The sequence below is a fragment of the Cantharellus anzutake genome (genome assembly GCF_015039405.1).
Source record: "Cantharellus anzutake strain C23 chromosome Unknown EI90scaffold_1, whole genome shotgun sequence".
Taxonomy (NCBI): domain Eukaryota; kingdom Fungi; phylum Basidiomycota; class Agaricomycetes; order Cantharellales; family Hydnaceae; genus Cantharellus; species Cantharellus anzutake.
In genome coordinates this window covers 177548-204162 of record NW_024066951.1, presented here as the reverse complement: position 1 = coordinate 204162, position 26615 = coordinate 177548, and the positions used below count along the sequence as shown (strand labels likewise).

The 26615-nt window shown below is 51.0% G+C and overlaps 10 protein-coding genes across 10 annotated transcripts; 9 read left to right on the top strand and 1 right to left on the bottom strand.

Moving 5' to 3' along the window:
• Nucleotides 1-7415: 7415 nt before the first annotated feature.
• Nucleotides 7416-8075, top strand: EI90DRAFT_2900748 (uncharacterized protein; the record flags this gene model as incomplete). The annotated part of the gene is made up of 1 exon (XM_039054045.1): nt 7416-8075. A coding segment is annotated over one exon (660 nt), but the record flags the coding sequence as incomplete, so codon positions are not given.
• A 637-nt stretch (nt 8076-8712) lies between these two features.
• EI90DRAFT_3114349 (uncharacterized protein) lies at nt 8713-9214 on the top strand (the record flags this gene model as incomplete). Its single annotated transcript, XM_039062660.1, has 3 exons — nt 8713-8815; nt 8883-8938; nt 8993-9214. The coding sequence occupies 3 exons, from the start codon at nt 8713-8715 to the stop codon at nt 9212-9214; spliced, it is 381 nt and encodes a 126-aa protein (XP_038923697.1).
• A 1913-nt stretch (nt 9215-11127) lies between these two features.
• On the top strand, nt 11128-12255 carry EI90DRAFT_3010685 (uncharacterized protein; the record flags this gene model as incomplete). The annotated part of the gene is made up of 5 exons (XM_039056389.1): nt 11128-11403; nt 11454-11593; nt 11648-11751; nt 11806-11918; nt 12154-12255. 5 exons carry the CDS (start codon nt 11128-11130, stop codon nt 12253-12255), a joined length of 735 nt encoding a protein of 244 aa, XP_038923696.1.
• A 4452-nt stretch (nt 12256-16707) lies between these two features.
• On the top strand, nt 16708-17206 carry EI90DRAFT_3027167 (uncharacterized protein). Its single transcript, XM_039057975.1, has 2 exons — nt 16708-16878; nt 16932-17206. Exons 1-2 carry the CDS (start codon nt 16778-16780, stop codon nt 17017-17019), a joined length of 189 nt encoding a protein of 62 aa, XP_038923695.1. The 5' UTR covers nt 16708-16777; the 3' UTR covers nt 17020-17206.
• Nucleotides 17207-17271: 65 nt separating this feature from the next.
• EI90DRAFT_2987068 (uncharacterized protein) lies at nt 17272-18543 on the top strand. The gene is made up of 2 exons (XM_039056003.1): nt 17272-18155; nt 18222-18543. The coding sequence occupies exons 1-2, from the start codon at nt 17371-17373 to the stop codon at nt 18379-18381; spliced, it is 945 nt and encodes a 314-aa protein (XP_038923694.1). The 5' UTR covers nt 17272-17370; the 3' UTR covers nt 18382-18543.
• A 55-nt stretch (nt 18544-18598) lies between these two features.
• On the top strand, nt 18599-19928 carry EI90DRAFT_5847 (uncharacterized protein). The gene is made up of 6 exons (XM_039067828.1): nt 18599-19003; nt 19062-19310; nt 19375-19449; nt 19517-19709; nt 19762-19830; nt 19885-19928. The coding sequence occupies exons 1-5, from the start codon at nt 18815-18817 to the stop codon at nt 19776-19778; spliced, it is 723 nt and encodes a 240-aa protein (XP_038923693.1). The 5' UTR covers nt 18599-18814; the 3' UTR covers nt 19779-19830; nt 19885-19928.
• EI90DRAFT_3027160 (kinase-like domain-containing protein) lies at nt 19649-20840 on the top strand. The gene is made up of 6 exons (XM_039057974.1): nt 19649-19705; nt 19762-19830; nt 19885-20088; nt 20162-20591; nt 20648-20673; nt 20731-20840. Exons 3-4 carry the CDS (start codon nt 19918-19920, stop codon nt 20351-20353), a joined length of 363 nt encoding a protein of 120 aa, XP_038923692.1. The 5' UTR covers nt 19649-19705; nt 19762-19830; nt 19885-19917; the 3' UTR covers nt 20354-20591; nt 20648-20673; nt 20731-20840.
• On the bottom strand, nt 20537-21478 carry EI90DRAFT_3027158 (uncharacterized protein). Its single transcript, XM_039057973.1, has 2 exons — nt 21455-21478; nt 20537-21381 (listed from the first exon to the last, which is right to left on the bottom strand). Exon 2 carries the CDS (start codon nt 21134-21136, stop codon nt 20651-20653), a length of 486 nt encoding a protein of 161 aa, XP_038923691.1. The 5' UTR covers nt 21137-21381; nt 21455-21478; the 3' UTR covers nt 20537-20650.
• A 27-nt stretch (nt 21479-21505) lies between these two features.
• EI90DRAFT_3027156 (Tim17/Tim22/Tim23/Pmp24 family-domain-containing protein) lies at nt 21506-22588 on the top strand. Its single transcript, XM_039057972.1, has 3 exons — nt 21506-21870; nt 22013-22214; nt 22287-22588. The coding sequence occupies exons 1-3, from the start codon at nt 21707-21709 to the stop codon at nt 22560-22562; spliced, it is 642 nt and encodes a 213-aa protein (XP_038923690.1). The 5' UTR covers nt 21506-21706; the 3' UTR covers nt 22563-22588.
• A 2116-nt stretch (nt 22589-24704) lies between these two features.
• On the top strand, nt 24705-25780 carry EI90DRAFT_3027151 (uncharacterized protein). Its single transcript, XM_039057971.1, has 3 exons — nt 24705-24988; nt 25060-25330; nt 25363-25780. Exons 1-3 carry the CDS (start codon nt 24932-24934, stop codon nt 25518-25520), a joined length of 486 nt encoding a protein of 161 aa, XP_038923689.1. The 5' UTR covers nt 24705-24931; the 3' UTR covers nt 25521-25780.
• The last annotated feature ends 835 nt before the right edge of the window (nt 25781-26615 follow it).

Below are 26615 nucleotides of genomic sequence, written 5' to 3'. Positions count from 1 at the left end.
TTATCCACGGATAAGCTGAACCTACCCAAAGGCAGGGCAGGAAAACTAAAGCCCTTATTGTCAGGGCACACCCGCCTGGCCCGGCCCCACCCTTTTCCACTTCAGTCTAAGTGGCCAGGGACTGCCTCCTGAGCCGGGCCCGCCAGTACGCACGCCCGCTCCACTCCCCGCGAGGCTCCTAGTGTCGGGCGTCTCACCCGGGCCTCCTCTACCCCGGACGCGTCCCTGACAGCAGAAGAAGGCTTCAACCTCGTCTCCCCTATCCCTCCTCCCTCCCCTGCCATGGTAACCGAAGAGCAGTACGACGACCTGCTGGCCCGGTTCCAAGAACTACAGGCCATCATCGAAAGCCAGGTCTTGAACCAGCCGGCACCCGCCCCCATGCCGCACCTACACCCGCCCCTGCGCCCCCATCCGCGCCTAGACCCAAGGGGCCTAAGGTTGCCCCCCCCACTGCCTTCTCAGGAGCCAGCGAGGACCTTGACCGTTTCAAGGCCGAATGTGGCATCTATTTCCACGTCCGCGCGGCGAGTTCCCCACCCCCCTCTCTCAGATCCTCTTCGTGTTGTCCTACATGAAGGGGGGGACCGCAGGAGCGTGGGCGACCCAGCCACCCTCACTGTTATGGAAATGGAGAATCTTATGGTCCGTGACAGGCAACCAGACCTTGAGGCCTTCGCTAGGGAAATGGGCCTAGACTCCTATAGACCAGGCACACAGGTAAGATATTTCTTACTTCTCCTCACTTCATTCTCTGCCAACCCCATGCAAGCTTTCCCACTGGGTTTTGGTGCTGGCTGGGGATTTGTTGATTTCCAAAGGACTTCCTTTGGCCATTATAACAGTTGTATTAGATAGATACAAGTCATATGATATGTATGGCAATTGCCGAGATGTTTTCTCATTATCGAATACATAACCCAAAAACCTTGTACCGCAATTGTAACATCTTCACCATTGTGCCACCACTGTAAACTCAACCTGTAACCTTGGAACCATGTCCACCTCCCTATTCCTCCTTTCCATGACAAAACCGCAGCGAGGAGGGCATTCCCACGCCCAACCTCCTGCTGCCCACTCCCACCAGTCCACCGGGTGGTTGAGTGGTTACTCCCATCCAACCAGAAGTTCCCTATCAGGAACTGTAGCCTATCCCACCTCCTCAGGAGAAGGATATGGTCCAGGCAGCTCCAGGATGCCTGGCCACGCACCCGCGGGTCCCACTTCCCACGGTCACCCTCTACCGTGCACTGGTCCACCAGCACGCTTTCCCAAACAACTCCCGCTACCGGTACGCTCCAATGAGCGCCAAGTCACCGATAGCCACCAACTGGGTGACTCCCTTTGGGAGTCCCAGTATCCCTCACTACCGGTACGCTCCATCGAGCGCCAAGTTACCGCTAGCCAAACACTCCCAGCATACCCGCTACCGGCACGCTCCCAGGAGCGCCAAGTCCCCGTTAGCAGACAGCCAGGTGGCTCCCTCAAGGAGCCCACACCATACTCGCTACCGGTACGCTCCCAGGAGCGCCAAGTTACCGTTGGCCAACACACAGGTGGTACTTCCGTACACTCATCCTATTCCGCTCTCCCTCCGATGGCTACGCAGCCACCTCCATTAGTGAGCCGAACGGCTCAGGTTGGGTTCCCCAGAACCCATTCCTGTAACACTCACCATGGACGAGTTCAACACGGAACTCGATGCCATGTTCCAAGACCCCAACCGGGAAGCCACTGCCCGGCAGAAGTTGGCGAGCATCCGACAGGGGAGTGACTCCGTGGACAAAGTCATCCAGGAGTTCGAGATACTGGGACCCACCTCGCGGCTGGGCGACGTTGGGCTTGTCGACCGTTTCGAGCAAGCAATCAACACCCGGCTCCGTGAAAGCATATACCGCCTCCGCCCCATGCCTACCACCTGGGCCGAATGGAAACGTGAAGCCACCCTCCTGGACAACCAGTGGCGACGCTTCCAGGCGACACAACCCCGCGCGCCCCCGCCCAGGCCTCCGTTTACCCTGACGCGACCCCTGCCAACTACAAACCCCCCTCACGCACGTCCCACACCCGCAGCCCCACGACCTGGGCCCGCACCCCCGCCCCCAACTCCTGCAGCCCGCCCCCCTACAGGGACGGGCCCGCAACCCATGGACCTCGACCGCTCGAAGACTGACCACAGGAGGAACGGGCTGTGTTACAACTGTAACGCCCCAGGGCATATCGCACGAGACTGCCCGCAACCTAAGGTCCACCGAGTCCGACGCCTCCACCCGGAAGACCTTTGAGCACTGATGGAGGGGTTGAAGAGGCAGCTGACTGAGGAACCAGAGGGAGAGGGGGAAGAGCCAGAGGCAGGGCCTCAGGAGGATTTTCAGGAAGGCGGCCAGTGAGGGATGCGTCCCGGGCGCCCGTAGAGCATAACTCGTGTAAATACCGCAAAGCGCGTAAGCCAGCAATGCCAAAGCTTCACCGAGTTATCGCAAAGAAAAGGAGAAAAAGCGCATCTCCAGCACAAGAGAGTGAAAGAACCCCAGGGGTAACACCTGAGGTAGCGGTGTCCCCACCCGCCATCTACGTCCTCTCTAAACAATCCCCCAGGTCGCTCAGCCTCACCGTGAAGCTGACCGCCCTGACCTCCCTCGCTTCTGTATCCGTGTCAGCCCTCCTGGACTCAGGAGCCACCGGGAACTTCGTAAGCCCCGAGTTCATCCGGAAGCACAACCTTGAGACCACCCGGCTCCCTCAGCCCATCCCAGTCCGCAACGTCGACGGGACCCCCAACGAGAATGGAGCCATAACTGAGGAACTGGAGGCCCTCCTGACATTCGGACGACACACAGAGCGAGCCCGGTTCGCGGTTGCAAACCTCAGGCGACAGTCCCTCATCATAGGACATTTGTGGCTGTTGCACCACAACCCGGAAGTGGATTGGGCACGACAGAAAGTCACCATGTCCCGCTGCCCATCCTCCTGCAAGCTGCTAGAGGCACGAAGCGACCCGGACCTTGCCCTAGAACCCGGGGACGGGATCTATGCCGCGATCATTCCCCCGGGGTGGGGGCACGACCTGAGAGCGACTACGACACCCTCCCAGCAGATGGCCCAGGAAGCCCATGACCCGGGGGCAGAACCCGTGCCGTTTGAGGTGTTGGTGCCAGAGCACTACCAGGACTTCCGAGACGTGTTCTCGAAAGAAGCCTTCGACCAACTACCCCCCCGGAAGCCCTGGGACCACGCTATAGACTTAGTCCCGGATGCCAAACTACCCAGGGGGAAGACTTTTCCCCTCTCACGGCCGGAGCAGAAAGAGTTGGACGAGTTCCTACGCGAGAACTTGCAGAACGGGCGCATACGACCCTCCAAGTCCCCGATGGGGGCCCCAGTCTTCTTCGTCAAGAAGAAGGATGGGTCGCTACGCCTGGTCCAGGACTACCGGAAATTGAACGAGATCACGGTAAAGAACTCGTACCCGCTTCCACTCATCTCAGACGTTCTCGCCCGCCTCCGCAACGCCAAGTACTTCTCAGCTCTGGACTTACGATGGGGGTTTAACAACGTCCGGATTAAGGATGGCGACGAGTGGAAAGCAGCATTCGCAACCAATCGAGGGCTGTTCGAGCCCATGGTGATGTTCTTCGGCCTATGTAACTCACCCGCAACCTTCCAGACCATGATGAACGACATCCTTCGGGATTTCATCGATTGGGAGGTCGTCATTTGTTACATGGACGACATTCTCATCTTCACAGCCACCCTAGAGGAGCACCGGAGGGTAGTCCGAGAAGTCCTAGAGACGTTACGGAAGAGAAAGCTCTTCCTGAAGCCGGAGAAGTGTAAATTTGAACGGACGCAGATCGACTACCTGGGCCTGGTCATCTCAGAGGGCAGCGTCGCGATGGACCCCGTGAAGATCCGTGGAGTCCTTGACTGGCCGACCCCAACCAAGGTGAAGGAAGTGCAGTCCTTCCTGGGGTTTGTGAACTTTTACCGTCGCTTCATCAAAGACTTCTCTGAGAAAGCACGGCCCCTCCACGCGCTAACCTGGAAGACCCAAACCTGGAACTGGGGCCCGGACGAGGACTATGCCTTCCGAGCCCTCAAAGAAGCCGTCACCACCACCCCCGTCCTCTCCTTCCCTACAGACACTGGCCGCTTCAGGCTTGAATGTGACGCCTCTAACTTCGCAACCGGTGCAGTCCTCTCCCAACTCCAAGCGGACGGGGAGTTCCACCCGGTAGCATTCATGTCCAAGAGCTTCACGGACGTGGAGCGTAACTACGAGATATACGACAAAGAGATGCTCACAATCGTCCGAGCCCTGGAAGAGTGGCGACACTTCTTAGAAGGTGCCGGGTGTTAGAGATGGGCGGAAATGGACGACTCCGGAGTGGAATCGGAGACTTAGCGTGGAGGGACCTTGGCCTCAGCGACTCAAGCGGAGCGCTGTGCCATTGCTGTTTGTCCATTTGGTCCTTAATTTCACAGTAGGTGAGCAGGAAGTCTCTTGGGGGCATTTCAGGTCGATTTCGGACTGAAACCAGACGAGTATGTACAAGTGCCGATATATATAAGGAAGGGGCAAAAGCACAAGGAGAAACAAAGGGTGACCGAATCGGAATGAAGACGTCCGAACGGGAACAAAGGGTTAGAGGGAGCGGAGCGGTACCGAAGGTCATAGGGCAAGACCTGTGATACATCCGAAAGGAGGTAGAGTGGGCGAGGCCCAGAGGGGCAGGAGGATGAGGGGAAGTGGGGGTGATGACTAACTGGCTAGAATAGAAAGAAGCAGTAGTCCAAATAGGGATGAGGGGGAATTGCGAGAAATACATTACAAACGGCGAGAGTGCCGGAGGCGGTCCGCGAAGCTCGGGGGTTGCGGAGCTTACGGAGGTTACGGAGGCGGGGTTGGAAGTCCGAGGAATATTGGCAATGGTGTTTACGTAGTATGAGGTCACCAATGCAATGGACTAAGACCGAGGTGGAGTCAAAGTCCGAGGTATGGACGGAGGCTCGGAGTAAGGTACGAACGGTGTCCGAGTGTGAAGTACGGATCAGCGGTGGATGGTCGTAACTTGGCGGAAGGGTGGCGGAGGAGTGACGGAGGAAGGAGAGAGGGGACAGGTAAGGAAGAGTAGTCAGGTCCGAAGGTGGATATCGGAACGGACGGAGAAAGCGTAGGGGATGACGGGAGGGTGGAGGTGTGGTGAGGGGGGAGCGGAGTTGTAGGAAGGGTGGCGAGTAGGGCGATGTTCGGTCCGAGATGAGTATCGGAACGGACGGAGAAGGGGTCGGAGAGGTAAGAGGAGGGGGGTGTTGCCAAGACCGAAGGTGAGTATCGGAAAGGCAGCGGTAGGTTATGACTCCGGAGGTGAAGAGGGTGGTGTCCGGAAGTCGGGTCGGGGTCGGGTATGCACGGATATGACACCGGGGAGAAGGTCGAAATCTACACTGACCACCGTAACCTGAGTTACTTCCGGACAGCCCAGAGGTTAAACCGGCGCCAGGCCCGGTGGACCCTCTTCCTCTCCCGCTTCTACTTCACCCTCGTCCACCGCCCAGGGAAACTCATGGGGAAGCCGGACGCACTCTCCCGTCGAGCCGACCACCCGAAAGGGAAAGACGACAACGAAGGGCTGACCCTCCTCCAACCAGCCTGGTTCGAAGCTCGCGCGACGGAGGCGGTCTCAGTAGAAGGAGAGGAAGCAGGCATCCTAGAGAATACGCGGGGCAAAAGACCACGATGAGAGGGTGGTAAAAGCTATACGAGAGCTGAGAGAAGGGACACTAAGATCGGACGAGTGGGAGGAGCAGGGAGACCTAGTCCTATACTGGGGGAGAGTGTACGTTCCAAAAGACCCCCAACTCCGTCACGATCTGGTACGGCTACACCACAACGCACGGGCGACGGGGCATCCAGGGCGATGGAAAACCTTGGAACTCGTCTCCCGTGACTACTGGTGGCCCCAGATGGCAGAGTACGTCGGGCGATATGTACGCGGGTGCGATACCTGCAACCGCGTCAAGTCGTTCCCCTCACGAAAAGTTGGGAAGCTCACCCCAAACAAAGTCCCCACCCATCGTTGGCAGGTGATCTCAGTGGACATGGTAGGGGAGCTCCCAGAGTCAAAAGGATACAATGCCATCCTCGTAGTGGTGGACCGCCTATCCAAACGCATCCACACGGTCCCCACTGTGACGACCGTGGACTCAGAGGGTATCGCACGGCTCTTCCTAGAGCACGTCTGGAGGCACCATGGCCTCCCTGAGGAGATCCTCAGCGATAGAGGGAGCGCCTTCGTCTCCCGCTTCTCAAAAGAGCTCGCGGACCTCCTAGGTGTCAAGCTCACCCCCTCTGCGCCCTACCACCCCCAGACGGACGGACAGACGGAGCGGGTCAATCAGGAGATCGAGGCCTACCTCCGGGTGTTCGTCAACCATCGCCAAGACGACTGGGCGGATTGGCTCCCCTTAGCGGAATTCTCTTATAATAACCGCATCCACTCCTCCACCCACCGAACCCCTTTCGAACTCGACACCGGCCAACACCCCAGGATGGGGACAGAACCCACATGCACGTCTGAGGTGGAAGCCGCTGATGCATTCTCGTCAAGGATGATGAAAATGCAGGAGGAGGCGAAAGCAGCGCTAGAACACGCAGCGGACGAAATGGCCCGCTACTATGACCGAGATCGCGAGACAGCCCCAAAGTATCAAGAAGGTGACCAAGTCTGGCTCAACGCGCAAAACTACACGACCGACCGCCCGACCAAAAAGTTGGACCACAAATGGCTTGGCCCCTTCAAGATCGTCAAAGTCGTCTCCCCGGCTGCCGTCAAACTCCAACTCACCGCACGACAGAAAGGAGTTCACCCAGTCGTATCCGTGACAAACGTCAGACCATACCACCCGGACAACATCAGGGAACGACCCACCGACCCATGCCCGGGCCCAGAGCTCGTAGATGGAGACGAAGAATATGAAGTCGAGAAAGTACTAGACTCTAAGTGGCTACGCCGGAAACTCTGGTATCTAGTGAAGTTTGCTGGCTGGCCAAACTCAGAGAACCAATGGCTCCAGCGGGACCACTTAGTCCACGCCCCTGACCGGATCGAGGAATTCCACAGGACGCACCCCCAGGCCCCGGGAAGAGAGAGGGAGAACCACCTGGCCGCTTCGAGGCGAAGCGGCTTAAGGAGGGGGTGATGTCAGGGCACACCCGCCTGGCCCGGCCCCACCCTTTTCCACTTCAGTCTAAGTGGCCAGGGACTGCCTCCTGAGCCGGGCCCGCCAGTATGCATGCCGCTCCACTCCCTGCGAGGCTCCTAGTGTCGGGCGTCTCACCCGGGCCTCCTCTACCCCGGACGCGTCCCTGACACTTATACATAGGGCCTTACAAAATTCTGGAAACATTTCCAGAAACGTCAAACTACGTCCTCAAGTTGCCACCACAACTTGAACAACGCGGAATCCACCCAAGATTCCATGTATCCCGGCTCGCACCTCACGAGCCGAATGACCAGGAAATCTTCCCAAATAGGGAAGTAAACATATTCTATGATTTTGGGGAAGACCCCGATCGCGAAGCAGTAGTTCGCGAAATCCTAAACCACGCATGGGTTCACAACGAACTCTGGTTTAAGGTTAAATGGGAACTAGGGGACACCACATGGGGACCCCTAGGAAATTGCAACGACCTCGTCCACCTGGACAAGTACCTCACCTTACAAAATGTAAGGGAACCATCACGATGTGACTGTGAACTCCAAGTGTTCCAGTACTCATCGCATCACGGTGGAGGTGTCCGAGTGTTAGTGATATTCACATTGATTCATCTCCATTCGCCAGGAGGTGAGCGTGAGCATGAGTGTTGCGAAAAGCGAATCGCAACCAATCAGCGCCCGGAAAGCATGCCCAGCTATATGTACAAGCTCATCGCTAGCTGTACCTGCGCCCATGCACAGAAATTTAAACTCCGCCAGTCCCCATCTCAGTTGCAGCGCCCTTCTGAGCAATCTAATGATCGGAAGCTGTTCGGTATGTATGTATTTAGGTATACCATGCCCTGGCCTTGTTAACCATAGCAAGTGATGCCTATAGTGCAAGAGCTTGTTACGTCACGGAGTTGAACCGAATTTATTTCACCATGACGTGACAACATCGTCACTGTTATCATTGTCAAAGTGGATGAGTCTTTCTGTTTCCTTGGTTAATGCAGTGGAGCGTTTCGCACAGGATATATATCTAGTCACGAGGCCACGCAGGGAATATCGCTTATCTGATAGTTGGATAAGAGGTTGTCGTGGACTCTAAGTCATAGAGGCTGGAGTCCTGCCTAGTGTAGACGGTAGAAAGCTGCTGATTGCCCGTTGTGCAGCCGAAATTCGGATCCTAGCCCTTGTGAGCGGTTCGGGCAGGGAAACAAACCGTAGGTCCGTGCCTACCGGCATATACTGTCCTAAGATGCCTCGGCGATAGAAAGACATCATGTAGTGCATAATTGGGACAATATTGTCTAACAATCGGCACCGCGACACGCGGACATTCCCGCAATACAGTTGTTCATTCTGTATGGGAGATGCTTCAAGCGCCTTCTGTTTTGTCCTCGAGACATACCACGATCTGAGTGAGCTGCTCAGGTTCTGAGAGCCCCAACTGCAGACATGCATGCAGGAAGTACTGCTGCTGGTCCCTCTCGAGTCATCAAACTCCCAGATGGACGACATCAGCGATTCGGAGATGTGGTCTGGTTCATCCACATCTATGGACTCAGAAAACCCAACAGAAGACGAAAAAGCCAAGAATAAGTTCACTGTTGGTTAGTGCACTGGCCTCGCCGGTTTAGCGAACACTCAATACCGAAAATGTTTTCAACCTGAATGCAGAGTATTTCACTGAAGCTAGGCCTGACGGTGAAGGAGGCTGGCTCTATAAAGTGAAGGTGTGGGTTTTCGGTAGCCTCCCTCGCCATTTTATCGTTAATTGTATTCCCTAGTGGTATCGTTACATGAGCAATGAGAAGAATGACACATGGGAGTCCAGTGATAGTTTGACGGCGTGTAGGTCGCTGATGCGTAGTTTCTGGGGGCATGTGGGGCGGGAAAGGTCTGATCTGTCGACGTACGACGAGGGGAACCCAATTATACCCACAGACGAATGGAAGGGTATCCCTTCCCCTTTAAGTTCATTTCTGGGTTTGGACTTACGACGTCACTAGAGGAATGCACGAAATTGTTGGTGGAGGCCCTCGAGATTAATGGAAGAGCCAGGTATGGCGAGAGCATAGTGGGTTTACCCCAGAACCACCGGCTGGGCGAAAGAAAAGGAAACGTGGCAGGAGAAGTATGCTATCTTCACCATCTTATGGGCTCCCAGTACTCCCCTATGTGCTGAAAAGGTGGTATCTCCAGAACTCGATTCTCGATCCAAAGCTCTGAAATCTGGGAGTTTCGAGGTAGGATGAGTCAAGATTTGCAGATGTGTTATGACCCCTGCATCTTATTGTTTGAGCTAAGAACTCTGCTGCTGATGCGCAAGCAATTGACGGGCGTAATATCCCACAAGAACAGAACCTACCCTTCCGTTCGCTACAATACCGGTCTCATATTCATTCCAACACAACGACAGCATGGGTTCTTTCCAGGCCACCACAACACCCCCCTTGGTTACTTGAGCTTCTTTCGGGACTTTCCGTCGTAATCTGACCGGTCAAATAAGCCAATACGACGTTTTACGGGGCTATGGTAGCTTTGGGAAAGTTTATCAAGGAGTTTACAACGGGGCAAGAGGATCAGTTTCATTTTCTCTTAGATAAATAAATTGATTAGGGGCCAGGAAATTGTGTGTATTAAGGTCCTGAAGGAAGTCCGCACCTCTACACACTGTGGGAAGTAAACTCTGGTAAATTACCAAGTTTTCGTAGGTAAAGGACCATTTACTAAGTTTCGGGTGGTAATTGAGGAATGGTAATGTACCAACTCACCTGACGAGGGTTGGTAACCAAGTTCTGTGTACCATCTTTTACCAGATATCCTATGGTATTGAGCGACGTGTAGGATTTCATGTTATGTACACCAGTTTTACAGTAAAGCACGATGTAGTCGATCATCGTCGACATCAAGGTGGGCTGTGCAAGCTCAATACTACGGCCTACAACTCCCCATCATACCCAGATAAGACTTAAACCCAGACATCACAACCCAGAGGACCCCGTCACCCTGACCACACCAACCAGACAACCCTACCTTGTATTGACGAGCCCCCTCATGTACATTCAGATGTAATTACTAGTCGGGCTAGCCGCACTGCCACGTACAAACGCGGCCACGGGGTAACAAAATAGAGTACAACAACTACAACTCCCCATCGCAGCGATGCTGTTCTATAATGAAACCTGCCACATACCGATGATACTGATGCTAAGTTTGCGATAATCTGTGTTGTGTCTGAGAGAGAAATGAAGGAGATTTGAGTGAGTGCAGCATTGTCATCAGCTCTGCAATCAGAAAGGAGAGCCATGATGTGGGTCGTTGGCGCCTTGATGCCCGGGAAATTCGAAGTTGGGAGAGTGCATTCAAGTACTATATGCTTGATAAGCAGTGTCCTTCGATGGACATGGGGGTTTGAATCTACAGCAGACTGTTTGGAGTGACGCGTTGACAGTTTGGAGCGACGCATTAACAGTTGTGGCACGTAAGTTGCATTCGGCAACTCCCAAGTCCCTTACCTTTGCCTCTCACCATCTGCCCTCCTCCCGACTTTAAATGCTATCGTGTATTTTGCCCAAAAACATGCTTCATTAGGGGTTTCATGGTTGACTGAAGTCAGCTAAACTGGATCTAAAATGAAATTTCTGAAGTGACACGTGAGCGACAAAACTGGACCTAAACTTGATCTAAACCGACCACTTTGACTTGGGGCTTGGGAGCCCCAATTGGCCTGAAGTCAAATTTCTAAGTACATCTGAACTCGGCCTTACCGCTTACTAAGTCCATAGACACTAACTGTACAGTTCTACCTTTCAGATCACCTGTCCCTTCTCTCCCTTCCACGGCACCATCATCATCTCCACCACCGACCTCACCCCCATCACCTGTCCCCTTCGTCGCTGCTTAAGTCCACATTGCCATCATGCCCCCCAAACACAATAATCCTGAGGAGGGTCAAACCACACCATCTCAGCCATGGTCTGGGCGCTGCTCACGCACTACCAAGGATGATGAGTCCACCACCATTCCCATCATCAAGGCTGAAACCAAACCTGAGCCTTGCCCCCCAAAGATCCAATGGGATTCCAATGAATGCTGGACAGACCGCCTCATTGAATACCTCACAAACCACCTAGATGTACAACTCAAGATGTTCAGCGACTCTGTCAAGGATGCAAAGAAGGAGTCACGCAAAAAGGTGAGCCCCCAATGTGGTAGCACCAGCTCTCATCATTCACATTCACCTAGGTTGTTGGTAGCAAACCCAAGGTCGAATACTATTGTGAGATAGCAAAGGCAGTCTTTGATGTTGGGGGTGAGGAAGAACGCGGTGCTTATTTAATGGAACCTGAGCGCTATGCAACTTCTGTCTTGGGTCGGATCACCTAGTAAGTCTCTCTTGTGCTGTCAGCTAAGGCCATCTCATATTTTCTCAATTACAGTTTACAGAAGACATATACTACATATCGCAAGACAATGCAGAACACTGGTGAAGGTCTGAAAGATGAGGATGAGAGTCAGTCCGAGGTGTATAGAAACCAGCTAGGTGAGGCGCTTATTAATTCCTTACATATGCTGCTGATATTTTCATCAATTTAAGAGAAGATTAAAGCATCTTTCCCTTGGTGGAACACACTGCATGCTTGGTGGTCGGAACATCCCAAGTATGCATTTCAAATGGTAACAAACTTGACGAGTGGTGCCAGAAAAATGGTAAGTGATTTGGAGCAAGCTGTCTCTGCTCCACAGCAAGTCGTGGATGAGGCAAACACACCCTCCCATCCACCTCCTGAATCACTGTCTACTTTCCAACTTCCACTTCCCCATGTCAACTCCCTGCTCTCTTGGGCTGAACCGGCACCTCAAGCTGACCTGGGACTTCTTAATACCAACTCGCCACTTTTTCACATTGACATGCCGCTTCTGGATTTGCCACTCTCCCATCCAGACTTGCAGGCCCCCGATGTTAAGCCAAGGATGGATCTGGAAGACTCCAGTTCCTCCTCATCTCACATGCTTGCAAGGGCAGCCTCTGCATCAATCACACTGAACTCTAAGGTTGACTCCACTTGGCAAGCTTCACACACTCCAGGTCCAAAGGGAGCCCGGAAGGATTTTATTGCTGAATTTCATGAAGCAACGCAAGTTGACCAAGCACAAGCTCAACAAGAGGCTCAGTACTATCACACACAGCAGATGGCACGACTTGAACTCAAGAAAGAGAAGATGCATCACAAGTACGAAATTGAGTCCCTCAAGCTCCAGCTGCAACTTGCACAGGTACAGTCACAACAGCAACAGCAGCGGCCGCAACAACAACAACAACATCCTGTCCCAGACTTTGCAATTTTTTAGTCTACCACTGAGTTTTCACATCCTCATGTGTGCCACAATCAGCAGTACATTTGAAAATAAATACATGTTAGTACAGTGCATCAAAGAGTGCTTCCTGTATGTGTCGGCGCTTCTGCTGCGCTTCTGATTCTCCTGGCAGTGGTGGTCCTGCTCCAGCCCACATGAAGCCTTCAACAGGTTCGTCCTCCTCTCTCTCCTCTTCACCACTCTGACCCTCTTCAACCCATTCCCAAAAATCGCTCTCATACTCCTGATCTTCAATGCGCGCTGCAAATGAGTGAACTATTAAACAAGTGCGCACCCATGCAAGTGCAAGCACATAGTCACGCTCCGAGTTGATTTGTTGACAGAGACCGCGCAGTGACTGAAATCGTCCTTTGAGGTAACCTACCGCATGTTCTGACCTTATACACACCTGGGTTATAAAAGGACATTTAATTTGTAAATAGTTACCAGATATCCAACATACCGTTGAGAGATGGTAGTTGAATTGTCGATTTGATGAAATGAGGGATTGTGGGCGCTTATAAGGGACCATGCACCACGGCAATAGGGCATATGCGGAGTCACCCCACAACCACTCACTGTCACGAAAAAGTCGGTCCGACTCTGTGAATGTGTGGGATTCCTTGAACGCAGTCGAATCATGCATACTCCCAGGAGGGCCTAACACGTAGTCAATGATGTGAAGATTCGGTAATGTTATGAGCTAGAAGGACATCATCACCAGTAATCCGCAGACAAAAAATACATGCACTGTGAGACTAAGGGAATAGTTAGACTTACGATCAAAGAACTGCTCCCCGAAATGTCCAGGTTTAGATGCAAGAGGGATGAGAGTGCCATCAACCATACAAAAACCGGGCCTCCATGTACGACAAGACACACTCTCCACCCAATCTGATGCCTCGCGCTTCTCATCTGTGTTGGGCCATTGAATAGCCTGGTTATGAAGCGGCAAAAAGGCCATCATGACATGACGTGTGGCCTTAACAACGGCCCCAGCACTACAACCTGCCCATTGTGCAATTGCATCAACAGATGCTGCATTGCCGAAATGTCCGAGCCGATACAGTGTGACAGCAAGTTGGTAAGCGATGGGCCATTGGTCATTTTGAGAACTATTACGAAAGCAGGGGTGGTCCTGGATGAGGGAGAGGAGAATATTGAATGTGTGAGGTGAGATGCGGAGATTTCGACGAAAGCGGGAGCGGTCGTCATCTTTATAACACACAAGAATGAGCCCTAGCTGACTACATTTGGGAACCTCATGTGGATAAAGGAGCGTGGAGAGAAAATGTCGCATGCAAAACATGGACTGGAAATATGAATCATGGAGGGACCGCAGTGCACGGTCATGTTCAGCACCGGAGGATAAATCAGATGGATGGGAGTTGTTGCTGTTGCTGTTGTTGTTGCTGTCACTGTTGTTGTCGCTGCTGCTGCTTGTTGTCAATGCAGAGGTTGTGCTGGTACCATTGTCACTAGAGTCGCCAGAGTCAGTACTGGGACTAAATGAGCCATTGAGGCTCAGTCTCAGACGTCGGAGTTGGTGGTAGTAATGCATGCGCAGTCGATGGCTATGCTGGATGGCAGCATGGATGAGATGCTGGCGATCAGAAACAACAGGCATTAGAACTTCACAGTAATTACATAATACAGAGGAGACAACGTGATGACGGACTTACAGGAGCCAGGACCAAGGTACTTTAGACACACTTTAGATGACAGTACTGTGAACACCCATTGGAAAATTCCTGAACTGGGCCTGAAGTCGCTCTGAACTCGGGTTGCATGTGAGCCAAAATTTGGGCCAATCTAGATGCAATTTAGAACTCATTTCAGACACACTTCAGCCAACTGTGAAACCCCCTATTGAGTCTTAGCCTGCTATATTGCTCCACTAGTGAGGCAACACGCTTTCCATGGCAAATGAGCCATAACCATCGGAATTCCAACATCATCAGTCTTATCTGACATGCCTTATCATGCATCCTATCACACGTCTTTCCATGTGTCTTTCCACACATCTTTCCACGCGTCTTTTGTCCTTCATTAGATTGCGATGCACTCTCCTCTTCACGAGCATAGCATATACTCATGGGACTCACCTGATCTGTGGATCTCTCTGTTGCACAGAAAATCAAAACTCCTGATCTGCGAGGCCAAGTTTTCACATGGCCTTCTTGGGCATGATGTCCGACATGTAGTCCATGCACACTTGACACCCTTGGAGAAGCTACATGGTTGGTCCCTTTATTTCTCTTGCGGATCTCCGTTCTAACTGACTCTCAAAGCTTGTTTCAAAACACCCTGAGCGTGAGACGATGAAATTGAGTGGGTCATTGAATGCCCAACCCGAAGAGCCATATTGACAACTCATCATGCGATGCGAGAGAGCATGGAGCATCCCATACAACAAACAGCAAGGGAAAAAGCAGAGTAATGCCGATGCCCAAGCCATCAGGGATTTGACTGTCAGAGTCCGCGCGTCAGTTCGCAGCAATGGTTATCCCCAGGAAACTAGTCGATATCAAAGCTGGGGTGCTAGCCCAGCTGGCATAGTGGCCTATATACATGAGTTCTGCCAACTCACGAGAGCGCAGTTACATTGAGAAACGATGGCAACCGATAGAAGCACGACATCAAATAGAGAAGTAGAAGATGCGGAAATGAGGGAATATCGGGTAAGGGGTGATGTGATAGTGAATATAGCGCAATGAGTTATATCTGCATTCTAACTACATAATTATCTCACGCAATCTCGGCTAACGATTACCTCACTGATATCGCTTAGAGTAAAGGGGGGCCGGATAACCGGACGTCCCCTGACATTGACCTAGCTATGTCTTCCATCGCTTATCACTCCCAAAAGTCATAACCCATGTTCTAACTACTACTTTTTTTACAGTACTTCACTCTGGTCACTTGCACTCCTTCCACTCTTATTCACACTGCTATCGCCGACTCATTCAACTCCGCCCAATCCCACCTCTGCTCTTTTTCGCATAGAATGCTTCGAGTTTTCCACTACCGTTCTATCTCTCTTGGTACTGTACTGCTCGTGCATCGCCTGTGGGTCACTTCTGATGGCCACACTATGTGTATTAACTATCATATAAATGAATATTCTCTGACCCATATTGTACCATGCCAAAGATCGTAAAGTACCAACGACGAATCAGTAAATGACCAAATACCAATCTGGTAAAAATGGCCGTTTACCATAAAAAACATCGTACATCACCAGAAAAACTGATGTTATTCACCATTTTTGGTCTGGTATCCATTTCTGGTCAATTACTGCATACAAATTGGTATATTACCGCCGCTCCAGTCGTGTTTGAGCTCGTATTTTACCAGACAAAAAATGGTAAATATTTTCCACTGTGTACAAATGAGGAGGTTGTAACAAAATTCTGTCGGGTTCGTCGTTTATCTTCGATTTCCTTGGTCTCCTTGCTATAATCACGAGTGCTTACTTGTTCACCTACTAACCCAGAGGATGAAGCGTGAAGTGAAGGTCTGGACAACTTTACGACACCCAAACGTCGTTGCATTTCATGGATGGACACTTGAGTGCTTTCCAGAAACCGACGTATCATGTGCCAAGCTTGTTTCCGCCTGGTGTGAGGGAGGGAATGTAACTTAGTACCTGAAGAGAACTCCCAGTGCCGACCGTCGTCGATTGGGGAGTGTTGAATCATTCCTACCAGACTCGAGTGGTCGACTCATGTCTCCTTAACAGGTTCTTGATGTCGCCCAGGGTCTGCAGTATCTTCATGTCAAGAATGTGATTCACGGTGATGTTAAGCCAGTATGAGCCTAGTCTATCCATCCCTCGATCGCCATGAATCATTGACACGGATATTCCAGGAAAATATTGTTGTCAATGGAGAAGGAATCGCTATGCTCTACGATTTCGGGTTGTCACACATCCTTCTTGATTTCTCCACGTATACGGATGGATCGAGTGCTGCTGGTACTACAAGATATACGGCCCCAGAGGTACTTACTTATGAGGTACGGTACCGCGATCCCAAAAGCGAGATTTGGGCCTTTGGCTGTGCATCTGGACAGGTGCGAGGATGTGACATTGCTATGCAACCGGTCCCTGCTGACTTGGGCGTATGCTTCGCGTTGCTTCCAGATACTCTTCGATCTAAGACCGTATCATGGCCTAGAAACCCATCCCGCAATTCTGCGCGCGATAATGAATGGGCGCCACCCATTCAAATGGAACGGCCCCGACAACTTTCTCACCAATCTTGATAGCTGCCTTGAACGAAACCCCAGTGAGCGCCCAACCATTGAAGAACTGGTTCTGCGTTTTAATTGTCATCAATACGGGTACCCGCTGATGGACGACACCTTCATTGGGGATATTGTGGATCACCGTTGTCTCATCTCATGTAACTTCTGTGTGGGTAGACGGGAATATTGTACTAGAAATGGGTAGCCTCATCCTGCTCGAATCAATCGTGAAATCTAGTACTGTGATGAGTAGCGCAAGGCTCCCGTCAGCCTTGGGTGTCAGTGAACGACTCATGGGCACGATTTCTCCAGGCGCTGCTGTAAGTATGCCGTATATCAGTGTTGACGGACAGTGACAAGACTAGTCCTGGTCATGCGCTAGACTGTAGCATGTGAGCAGCAACAGTCAATTTGAATTTCAATGAGGCTGGGCTTCATGTAGGTCCACACACAGCCACCAGCATGCACAACTCAATACAAATTCGAAACACATGGCGGGGATGATAGAGCACACAAACTGCGAAATTAGCGCTCACACAAGTGCGAGTCGCGACGCATGGCATCATCCCCTCCGCCTGGTGAATTGAACCTCCGAGCCCAAATTGATATTACAGTTCTGTTGTCTACTCTCACTGAAAGAACATATGAAGGGCTCGTTCACCAGCATTCCTTTTTGCGCGATCGTGCTATCAATGACACGATCCGGACGAAAATGCGATTACTTTGCGATCTACATGGCGTGGAGGCATATCTTTTTTTTATTCGATGGCTCCTGACATACTATGCCTTTGCGATTCGGAGACGAAGGGCCGAAACCTCACCTTCACTCGCATTCCGACTCCTTGTTCAAGAAGTTCACGGGATGGCAAGGGATCCATTCCTCGCACCACGTTTCTGCCACGCAATCGGTGAAGCAATCGAAGACGAACCCGAGTTCCTCCAATATTTCAACCTGACGCACTTCGTTCAACAGTCGAACCTTGGGCCTCTTGAGAAATTCGTTCTTGCTAGTTCAATCGCGAGCACTAAAAGTGGATCATTCAATAGAGAGCTTGTCGAGCAGGGCATCCGAATGGCTCGGTCTAATTTTGACCAAGCCATGGGAGAACTAGTATCTCGACCGAATTTCGAACCTCCGCTGAGATGGACAGCTGCGTCTGGCCTGCTTTCGGAGGCCGCGGATAATCTATCCTCGTCACAGCTTAACGAATTGCTGGATAATGTGTTAATTGACTCGAAAGGTTCTATATTAGATGCCCGGCAGAGGGCTAAACTCATCTCAACTACACGATCGATATTTCCCATGATCGTTGTTATTCGAGAATCTGGCAACCCCTCAAGGTTCGTCTTTGCTGCCTTATGTCGTTCTTGCACGAGGAAGTCAGTTCAACTCGCCTCTCCTCGAAGGACCCTCTCATCATTCTCGAGTATCACTGTTAATGGCAATGCGGAGCTTTCCCGGGTGCCTCTAGGAACTGATCCTCCACGAACTGCTTCATCAAAGTTTGGCATACTGACGTCTCAGTGGTACAACACTCAGACTAGAACTCTTAATTCTAAGGTGTGATGGGGTCAAAGCTTCCAGCAACTGCACTGTATCTTGGTCTTTATTTAGGAAGGGAATTCTGACAATAGCAAGGTCGTTATTCGCACGCGCAAAGGCCTACCGTTGCACCGATCCCCATTTCGTTCTCGTTCCAGCTCCAGCACCTCAACACCTATAATCGCTACGCCATCTCCGCAGAAGGCTAATGGCGTCTTTCCTGGGAAAGTAAACATTCCTGCGGCCTTTCTTCGAAGCTCCAGTGTTATCCCGAGGTTCGTTCCTCTTATTCCGTCCTTTGGTGGGGACGGAAGATCAATTCGCTTCATCCCAAAGGTGACTCTCACTACCTACAAGGGCCACGAATAGCGGGATAGCACCAGGCCTTCCGCCACCAAGAACTAATCGCTACGACATCCCAAATCATGTCTTTGAGGAGGATCCGCGTCCACGCAGTATGGTGCCTCCTGATCTACCTATAGACCATCATCGTTCCCACGTTTCAATTGCTACGTCGGAGGAAGACCGCGACCGAAGCTCTTCTCCGCCACCTTATATGTCCCCTGGCACTGCGCCGAGCCCCAGGATGGTAGCACTTGAGGACCCCGGAACCCGACCTGAAATTCTGGGGCCCAGGAGTTTCAAGGTATGATGAGTCAAGATTTGCGGATATGTCATCTTATAAGAACTCTGCCACCAATAAGCAAGAAATCAACGGTGTTGAGACCTCAAAAGAGCAAACCTTACCGTCCCAATCTCGGCTCGAGATTTCTTCCAACACACCGACAACATGCATTCCTGCACCGTCACTACAACACCCTCCCTGGTTGCTGGGCCTTCTTTTGGAACTCTCGGAAGTTGACAGTCGTAATCTCGTCGGGAAAATAACTCAACATGAAGTTTTGAAGGGCCATGGTAGCTTTGGAAAGGTTTATCAAGGAGTTTATAAAGGGGCAAGAAGATTCATTCCGTATCCCCCTTAGATAGTAAATTGATGGGGGCGAGTCGTGTTTCCAGGAAATTGTATGTGTCAAAGTCCTGAAAGAAGTCCGAACTTCTGCGAGCGAGGGGGTTATCACAAAGTTTTGTCGGGTCCGTCCTTCCGAACTCCATCGTTTCACACAATCAGGAGAGCTAATGCATTTACTTGCCGCTCCAGAGGATGATGCGTGAGGTCAAAGTCTGGTCAACGTTACGACACTCGAATGTTGTCACGTTTCATGGATGGACAGTTGGGTGCTCTCCAGAAACCGATGTAACGTGTGCCAAACTTATTTCGGCGTGGTGTGAGGGTGGGAATGTGGGGGAGTACTTGAGGAAAACTCCGAATGCTGACCGTCGTCGATTGGGGAGTGTTGCGTCGTTCCGCTAAACCCGAGCGACCGTCTTATTGCTCCTTGGCAGGTTCTCGGTGCGGCTAGAGGCCTGCAATATCTTCATCTCAAGGATGTGATTCATGGTGACATTAAGCCGGTATGAGCCTAATCTTTCGATGGCCATGATGTTCATCGTCCGGGATTTTCATAGGAAAATATCGTCGTCAGTGCAGAAGGAATCGCCATGCTCTGTGATTTTGGGTTGTCATGCACCCTTCTCGATTCCTCCACGTACGCGGATGGGTCAAGCACTGCTGGTACTACAAGATATACGGCCCCAGAGGTACTTAGTTACGAAGTGCAACACCGCGATCGCAAAAGCGATATGTGGGCTTTTGGCTGTACATCTGGACAGGTACAACTCATGATGTAACATTGCCAGCCAGCGAATCTACTGACTCGGGGGACATTCCTCGCGTTGTTTTCAGATACTTTTTGATTTAAGACCGTATCATGCGTCAGAGACCAACTTTGCGGTTCTGCGCGCGATATCGGATGGACGTGCCCCATTCGAATGGGATGGTCCTGATGAATTTCTTGCCAGTATTAGTTGTTGCCTCGAACGGAATCCCAACGAACGTCTGACCATTGAAGAATTAGTCCTACGTTTAGATCATTGATGTAGGTACCGCCGTCAAATGACACGTTCATCGGGGAAATCATGGACCTGAAAAGGGTTCTAGCACGCAAACTTTGTGCCCTGCCTGAAGAATTTTAGACATGACGACTGCATTTTTCCTTTTTCACGCAGGGAAGTCCCTTCCCTACGGGAGTGCATAGTGCTATATCTTCACCACATAAAGAATCACCAACTTTTTCCCCGATCGCGTAGAGTACATACATCCACTATCATCTAGCGTAAGTACAACAATTTTTGGTTCATTATTTTGCTACTCCACTCTAACCCGTGTCAGACATCAAAATGTTGCCTTCCTCCATGGTACGTACGTCCCATAACATGTCCAGGTAATAGGGGAAATCAAATCCCTATGTACAGTTGATTTCCGATCAAAGGGCTTGTATTGTACTAAGTAGATATGCGTAGCCTCACCCCGCTCAAAGTGATCGTGGTGTGTATGGTCGTAATGGAGGAAAGATGGGGGCGAGAACGAAACGGGGAGGATGTATCTCAACGTATCACTGCTCGCAGCTTGATTGAAATGTGCCGATGATGAATTTGACGCATAATTGACGTTGGTACCGTTGTATGACGACCTGAATAAGGTGGCGTATTGGTTCCTTGAGGGCGGTATCGGCCGGTAGGACAGAGATGACAGTGCTTTGAATCTGAGCAAAGAATCCGATGAACAGTCGTGTCCAATGCAGCGTGCGATATGCTCCATAACAGTCCTAACAAACTTCTTCCCAATATCAAAAGTCGCTTCAAACGAAATCCCAACCATTGAAGAACTAGTCCTTGCGCTTTGAGCATCATTTCCGATAGCCCACTAGGCAGGTTACCAGTCTCTATCGGAACCCGATAGTCCTCAATGGAAACATTGTCATTGAGTCTTCATCTTGATAATGTTCACGTAAGTTTTGTGCATACGTGCGGAATTATGTAGTAGGTAAAGGTGTAGCGCTATCCTGCTGGGACTGGCGGCAGCCGGCCCAAAGCTCCCGTCCGTCGGCGTCAGCTCTGGGGTATCTTTCGAACCAGTCAACAGGCACATGTCAGTGTTAATGCAGCGTAGGCAAAACAGCTGTTAGAGATAACGTACTTACTGCCGGATGCCCGCGCAACGGCCGGAACCATAGCTAAATCATTTGCACAGCCACCGGCTTCGGCTCTTGCGCCATCCTGAAAAGTTTTAAAGCTGAAGTGTCGTGCTTCCCCGCCTACCAAGACCCGCTGAGACTCGGTTCGAAGGTTTCTTTTACATTCTCTCTCTTTATTCCATCAGCCTTGTTATTTCCACCCACGGAACCCCTGCCATTTTTGCTCTGTTGGGGATAATTAACCAAAGGACGAGATGTCTTCACCATCACTGCTCACAACCATCAACGACCTAATATTACGACCAGAATATCACGACTACCTCTCGATCTTGAAGGGTGCCCGGAATGGGTTTGTGTATGGTGTAAAGATCAGGTTTCCCCATGCGCTCATTATGAGCGTTCTCTTCGGACGTGGGGAGTGAGTACATCCTACCATCATCTTTTTATATAACTTAACGTATACTCCTCCATTGCACGTACGCTCAATTTCTAACGCGTAATCGTGGATCCCGACAATGAAAATGTTGTTCTTCAACTACTACTTGTTTCACTCTGGCAAGTGTCCAATCCCGAATCAAGCAGATATTCAAAGCCACCCGCACACATGCACTAAACCTAGCGAAATTTGTCACCATCTACAAAACCTTGCTGCTCCTCCAAAGAAAACTAAATGATGACAAGGAACGCTCTGCCGACACGTTCATCGCAGGGTTGATTGGTGGATACATTGTCTTCGGGGAGCGGACAGCTATTAACGAACAGGTGAAGCAAATTTTTCTGTCTTTTTTTTCTGACACACATCTGGAAATTGATTGCTTTTCCTAATGCCCACAGATCGTCCTCTACGTAGCCTCTCGAGTCCTAGCATCTTTCATTCCTCGTTCCTTCCCTTCAAAAAACCCTCCAGGTATAAACGGAACAAACAAACCCATTCCGCCCAACGCTAAACTCTTCACGGTCTTCGCGTCACTCACATGGGCGCTCGTTATGTGGTTGTTCCGTCATCGTGAAGAAACCATCAATCCTGGAATGTGGAGCAGTATGAAGTACCTATACTTGGATTCGAACAGCTGGGATGGGCTGAAGACTCTGTTGTGGCATAACAAGTGATGGGATTCTGGTCATTAGAGATGGACAAGGCAGTGCTCACTCCAACCACCGAAACTCTTGGGACCGATCGTTATACAGGGCGTTTCATTTCCATTTACGTATTTGCTCATAGAGACAGGCTGATAGAAGGGAGGGAATGTGGGTGAAATACTGTGTTTTCACGAGTGGAAGTTGGCCAATTGCATCATTTTCTCTGCTCCTTAGATCCGCAACGCTAAAACTGTTTTTGTCCTGTATCGTACAGTGCCGTATATTAAGTCCCATTTATTCACGTATAGCTGGCTTAAGGTGTGCGCCACTTTAAGGGAATGAAACACATTATTGTTGGGAAATGTGTGCATAGGATATCTACGGTGTTATCTTCGGCTCCTTTACCACGTACGGAGCTAAGCTGGTAATCGATTGAGGAACACCATGCACGACTCCGACAAGACCGATCCCGAATGCAAGAGTTTCTACGTAAGAACTAACTTTGTTCTGAAAAAATCAAGTTTCGGAAAATAAAAGGGTTGTTAGTAGATCTTTGATTTCACTCAAGAGCGACTCCCGCCTCGCACCGCGCGAGAGATTAATACTTCTGGCCTCCCAGGTGGCAAATCACCCAAAGGGACGGGCTCCTCTGGCTTTATCTACACCACACCGTCTACAAAACCACACGCCTCTGGTTTCCTTGGCTGTATGCACCTGAAATGCTGATCTATCATCGGATACGGCATTTCTTTGATGTAGAAAGGTTCTGTAGAGGTTGTGGAAAGACGTGTCGTTCCGCTGGCGGGAAATGAGAGCCAAGCTAACAAGGACTTTAGTCATACGCGTTTGGCGGGGAGTGCAATTGAGGGCTGCCTCTAACAGGAGTTCATTCGGTATGTCTTCAAGTAATGGCGTTTTTCAGGAAGTTGTACTTGGGGCCGAAATGATTACCTTTTCCCGACGAACAAGTTGCTAGACGGGTACCATCCACCAGGTTGGCCGTTTTTAGAATCAATTTAAGAAAGTCAGGAATGCCAATGCTGGGCCTAGTGACGGTTTTTGAGGGGTGTAAATTAATCGATGTCCATTGCACTATGAGCTACGCATGCAGACATTCATTTTAAGCGGTTTCGAATGCACAACACGTCTGCTTCTTCAGACCCTGAGCGGAGGGCTTGTCCATCAAGAACTACTCGCAAGGGATAAATCAGCCTTGTTGTTGAACTAGCAAAGTGATCGGGCAACCATAAACACTGTACCATGATGTTTCCATCCCCCAAGGTTGAGCGAGATTTCGGGGAACATCATCATCAGATATGGTAGAGTCTCGGCATGCAGAAACACATAAGCTCAGTGTTGAAGAGGCTGTTGCAATCAGGAGGAAGACGATTCAGCCCCTGGAAAACAGCCAGTTGCGATGAGCGGTTGGATGATAGCTGAGCGGCCTGGCACTAATGTTATGCCGGAACTTTTGGAGAGCCGGGTAGGAGTCGAATTGTGGAGCGCAACACGGGTGGGGTGTCTGGGTGACCTTGTGTGGCGACTATAACCCGACACACAACTGCTGCTCCGAGACTGGTGCCTGACTTGGCTTACGTGCAGATATACGGTTGCCCCAAGCATGCAACGAACCGATAAGACTTGCATCCCTGCCGAACGAAGTTCGGCGCATGGCCTGGAGCAAAGGGTGATGACGCCTTTAGATAACGCAGACAATGAGGACTGCATGAGGATGGAGGCGGTCGGCACAGTGTCCAGGAGGCTACAAGCACCCTCTCAAGTCTCTCGCCTTCGAGAAGTCGGTTTGTGACTGTTAGAATGTACCAGAAATATCTTTGTGCCACAAGTTTTGATGTATTCTTGAGGATTGCCATATTTTTGCACAGAAACATCGCAAGGAACACAATTCGCGCGACAAGCGCAGGCAACCATACAGATGCGGGGCGACAGCGTGAAGGCACACAATCCGACCGACATCAAGTTTACACGATATGGAAAGAGGACATTACCGACTGAGCTCGCTCCGAGAAGGGACCTAGGCAGCCGATCACAAAAACGTCCCTTTACTGCGGTTCGCAGTGTGGGCACTCCCTTTGGTTTTCTAACAGCGAGAATCGGCAAGGAAAATGCCGACGCGTTGTTTGTTCAGTGTTCAACAAACAACTTCCCACAGCTCAACCCAAGAACCGGTTCTACTTGACTCCTACAACGCTGAGCATCCCTGAAGCTGTTGGGTCGTGTCGGGACGTTCGACGCAGTTCCCTGTGTTGGGGTGCACCGCTTTTCTCGATCGTCGGGTCATTTCACGCTTGAAAGTAAGGCAGAACTCCCTGGGATCGCGCAGCCGACGCTCATTATGTCAGAGCCACTGCTCCGATACAATCCTCGAGAGGGAAGGCATGCCGAAAAATCGTTGTAAGATTTGCAGAGGCGCTGTTTGCTCGTTCCGAAATGAGGTGACTTGAGAGGCAATCACTTGGCACCGCTCCCAACACAACTGATGTAGATGTATATTGCACTTTACTAGCCTCCTCAGCCACAGGAGGCTGATCCTGCATTTGTAGTGTCATATAGAAGGCAAAGGCTCCAGGACCGGGAAATTATCCGGGCTATCCTCACTGGGGCCATTGCCCAACACGAATCGCGTGGCCGACTCCAGCCTGATGACCCAATGACCATACCCATTTCCGGGGGGCCTACACCCCATCCTCAGTTTTCGATGGGACTTGCCTCCAGACCTCTTCCATCCTCCACTGCCGTCTTCCCTCGTGCTCAGCTGGAGCCCACAATGCAAGATGGTGGATGGTTGCATAATCCTACTAATCTTCAGCTCAACCAAACTTTGTGGGGAACTCTTTTTGTTCGTGTATAATTTTGATTGAACTAATGAGCCATTGCATTGGTCCGGTCATCGAGCTGGCTCCGATCATCAGTGGTCGGCAGCCCAACCACAGTAGTGCCACAAGTACGCATTTCCCCAGAGGGTAAGCGCTGGCACATTAGGGCTAGGCCATCAGCCATTGAGCAGGGGGCGCTTTCTTTCCCGGCCAATGATATGCTTGTGCCAGCCATCACAATCACACACATGCTGCCGTTGCATTCCCTGGTATATCCCGCTTCCCCCTCCAGCGACTAGTATTCTATGAGGTGCGTTGCTTACCCGGTTCTCGTCATTGTGATATGTGTTTCCATGCTTGTATGCACCAATACTCTGTGTGTTGAAGACCCGCACCAACTATGAGCCGTTGTTGCAAGAGAGTAAGAGATCCTTCCGTTTATATTCTAGTTCATATACAATTGCCGCCGACGCCCCCCGATGGATCGTTGCTTCTCGGGCCATTTCGTTCCGGAGGTATATATTTGTCGGGTGATTGTTATTACAGACGTCATGGGGCTTCCGCAACTGCGATATACATCAAGATCGCTTTTCATTAGGTTCATGCATAAGGTGACACACGTAGCTACCACCTCCCGCGCTCTCAACCTTTGTTCCTGCTTAGTTCCTGCGATGGACGATTCAGCCACTTACGCGTAAGTGGTCGAAGTGGGTCCATCGCATTCACGAGAATGTACATACATCATCCTTCTCGGCTTCTGGATATCTGTCACGACTCGGATTGTATCATCAATCAACGGCGGCGAGCCATTCATCCTATCTTATACCAATCCCAATGTCATGGGTAACGCTGGCGCCAATTTATATGGGTAGCGAAAGTCACTGGAATCAGTGACCCATGGAACATAACAATCCTGCGCTGGCACATGTAGAATCATTGGTCTGGACAGTCTCCTTTTGTAGTTTAACACTAATCAAGATGTGCGAGGCACACTGCGAGAATGGTACAAGTCATTCAGTGGGAATGAAACGAATCAAGACTTTCCTTCTCGTGCCGAGGCTCATTGCATTCACCACAACGATCTATAGCCCAGGTGACAGCATGCACCTTCAAAATCAGATGTTCAAGCGTTCAGCCCCGACCACACACTTACGCAGAACTTTTCAAACGATATTCCTCCCGATGTGTCCCCATTGCTGCATTCTGGAAGCCGGGGAGCTGCTTCGAGTGCCAACTCTCCTACGAC

Coding starts and splice junctions, on each gene's coding strand:
- EI90DRAFT_3027158 (XM_039057973.1), bottom strand. CDS start 21,136: ATGGTTGGGATTTCGTTTGAAGCGACTTTTGATATTGGGAAGAAGTTT.
- EI90DRAFT_3027156 (XM_039057972.1), top strand. CDS start 21,707: ATGTCTTCACCATCACTGCTCACAACCATCAACGACCTAATATTACGA. Junction 21,871..22,012: donor GTTCTCTTCGGACGTGGGGA/GTGAGTACATCC, acceptor CACTCTGGCAAG/TGTCCAATCCCGAATCAAGC. Junction 22,215..22,286: donor GGACAGCTATTAACGAACAG/GTGAAGCAAATT, acceptor TAATGCCCACAG/ATCGTCCTCTACGTAGCCTC.
- EI90DRAFT_2987068 (XM_039056003.1), top strand. CDS start 17,371: ATGGCATCATCCCCTCCGCCTGGTGAATTGAACCTCCGAGCCCAAATT. Junction 18,156..18,221: donor GAATCTGGCAACCCCTCAAG/GTTCGTCTTTGC, acceptor CTCTCCTCGAAG/GACCCTCTCATCATTCTCGA.
- EI90DRAFT_3027160 (XM_039057974.1), top strand. CDS start 19,918: ATGCTCTGTGATTTTGGGTTGTCATGCACCCTTCTCGATTCCTCCACG. Junction 20,089..20,161: donor TTGGCTGTACATCTGGACAG/GTACAACTCATG, acceptor CGTTGTTTTCAG/ATACTTTTTGATTTAAGACC.
- EI90DRAFT_3027167 (XM_039057975.1), top strand. CDS start 16,778: ATGGGCGCCACCCATTCAAATGGAACGGCCCCGACAACTTTCTCACCA. Junction 16,879..16,931: donor AGCGCCCAACCATTGAAGAA/CTGGTTCTGCGT, acceptor GATGGACGACAC/CTTCATTGGGGATATTGTGG.
- EI90DRAFT_5847 (XM_039067828.1), top strand. CDS start 18,815: ATGGTGCCTCCTGATCTACCTATAGACCATCATCGTTCCCACGTTTCA. Junction 19,004..19,061: donor TGGGGCCCAGGAGTTTCAAG/GTATGATGAGTC, acceptor GCCACCAATAAG/CAAGAAATCAACGGTGTTGA. Junction 19,450..19,516: donor TTATCACAAAGTTTTGTCGG/GTCCGTCCTTCC, acceptor TTGCCGCTCCAG/AGGATGATGCGTGAGGTCAA.
- EI90DRAFT_3027151 (XM_039057971.1), top strand. CDS start 24,932: ATGCCGAAAAATCGTTGTAAGATTTGCAGAGGCGCTGTTTGCTCGTTC. Junction 24,989..25,059: donor TTTGCTCGTTCCGAAATGAG/GTGACTTGAGAG, acceptor GCACTTTACTAG/CCTCCTCAGCCACAGGAGGC. Junction 25,331..25,362: donor GGAGCCCACAATGCAAGATG/GTGGATGGTTGC, acceptor ACTAATCTTCAG/CTCAACCAAACTTTGTGGGG.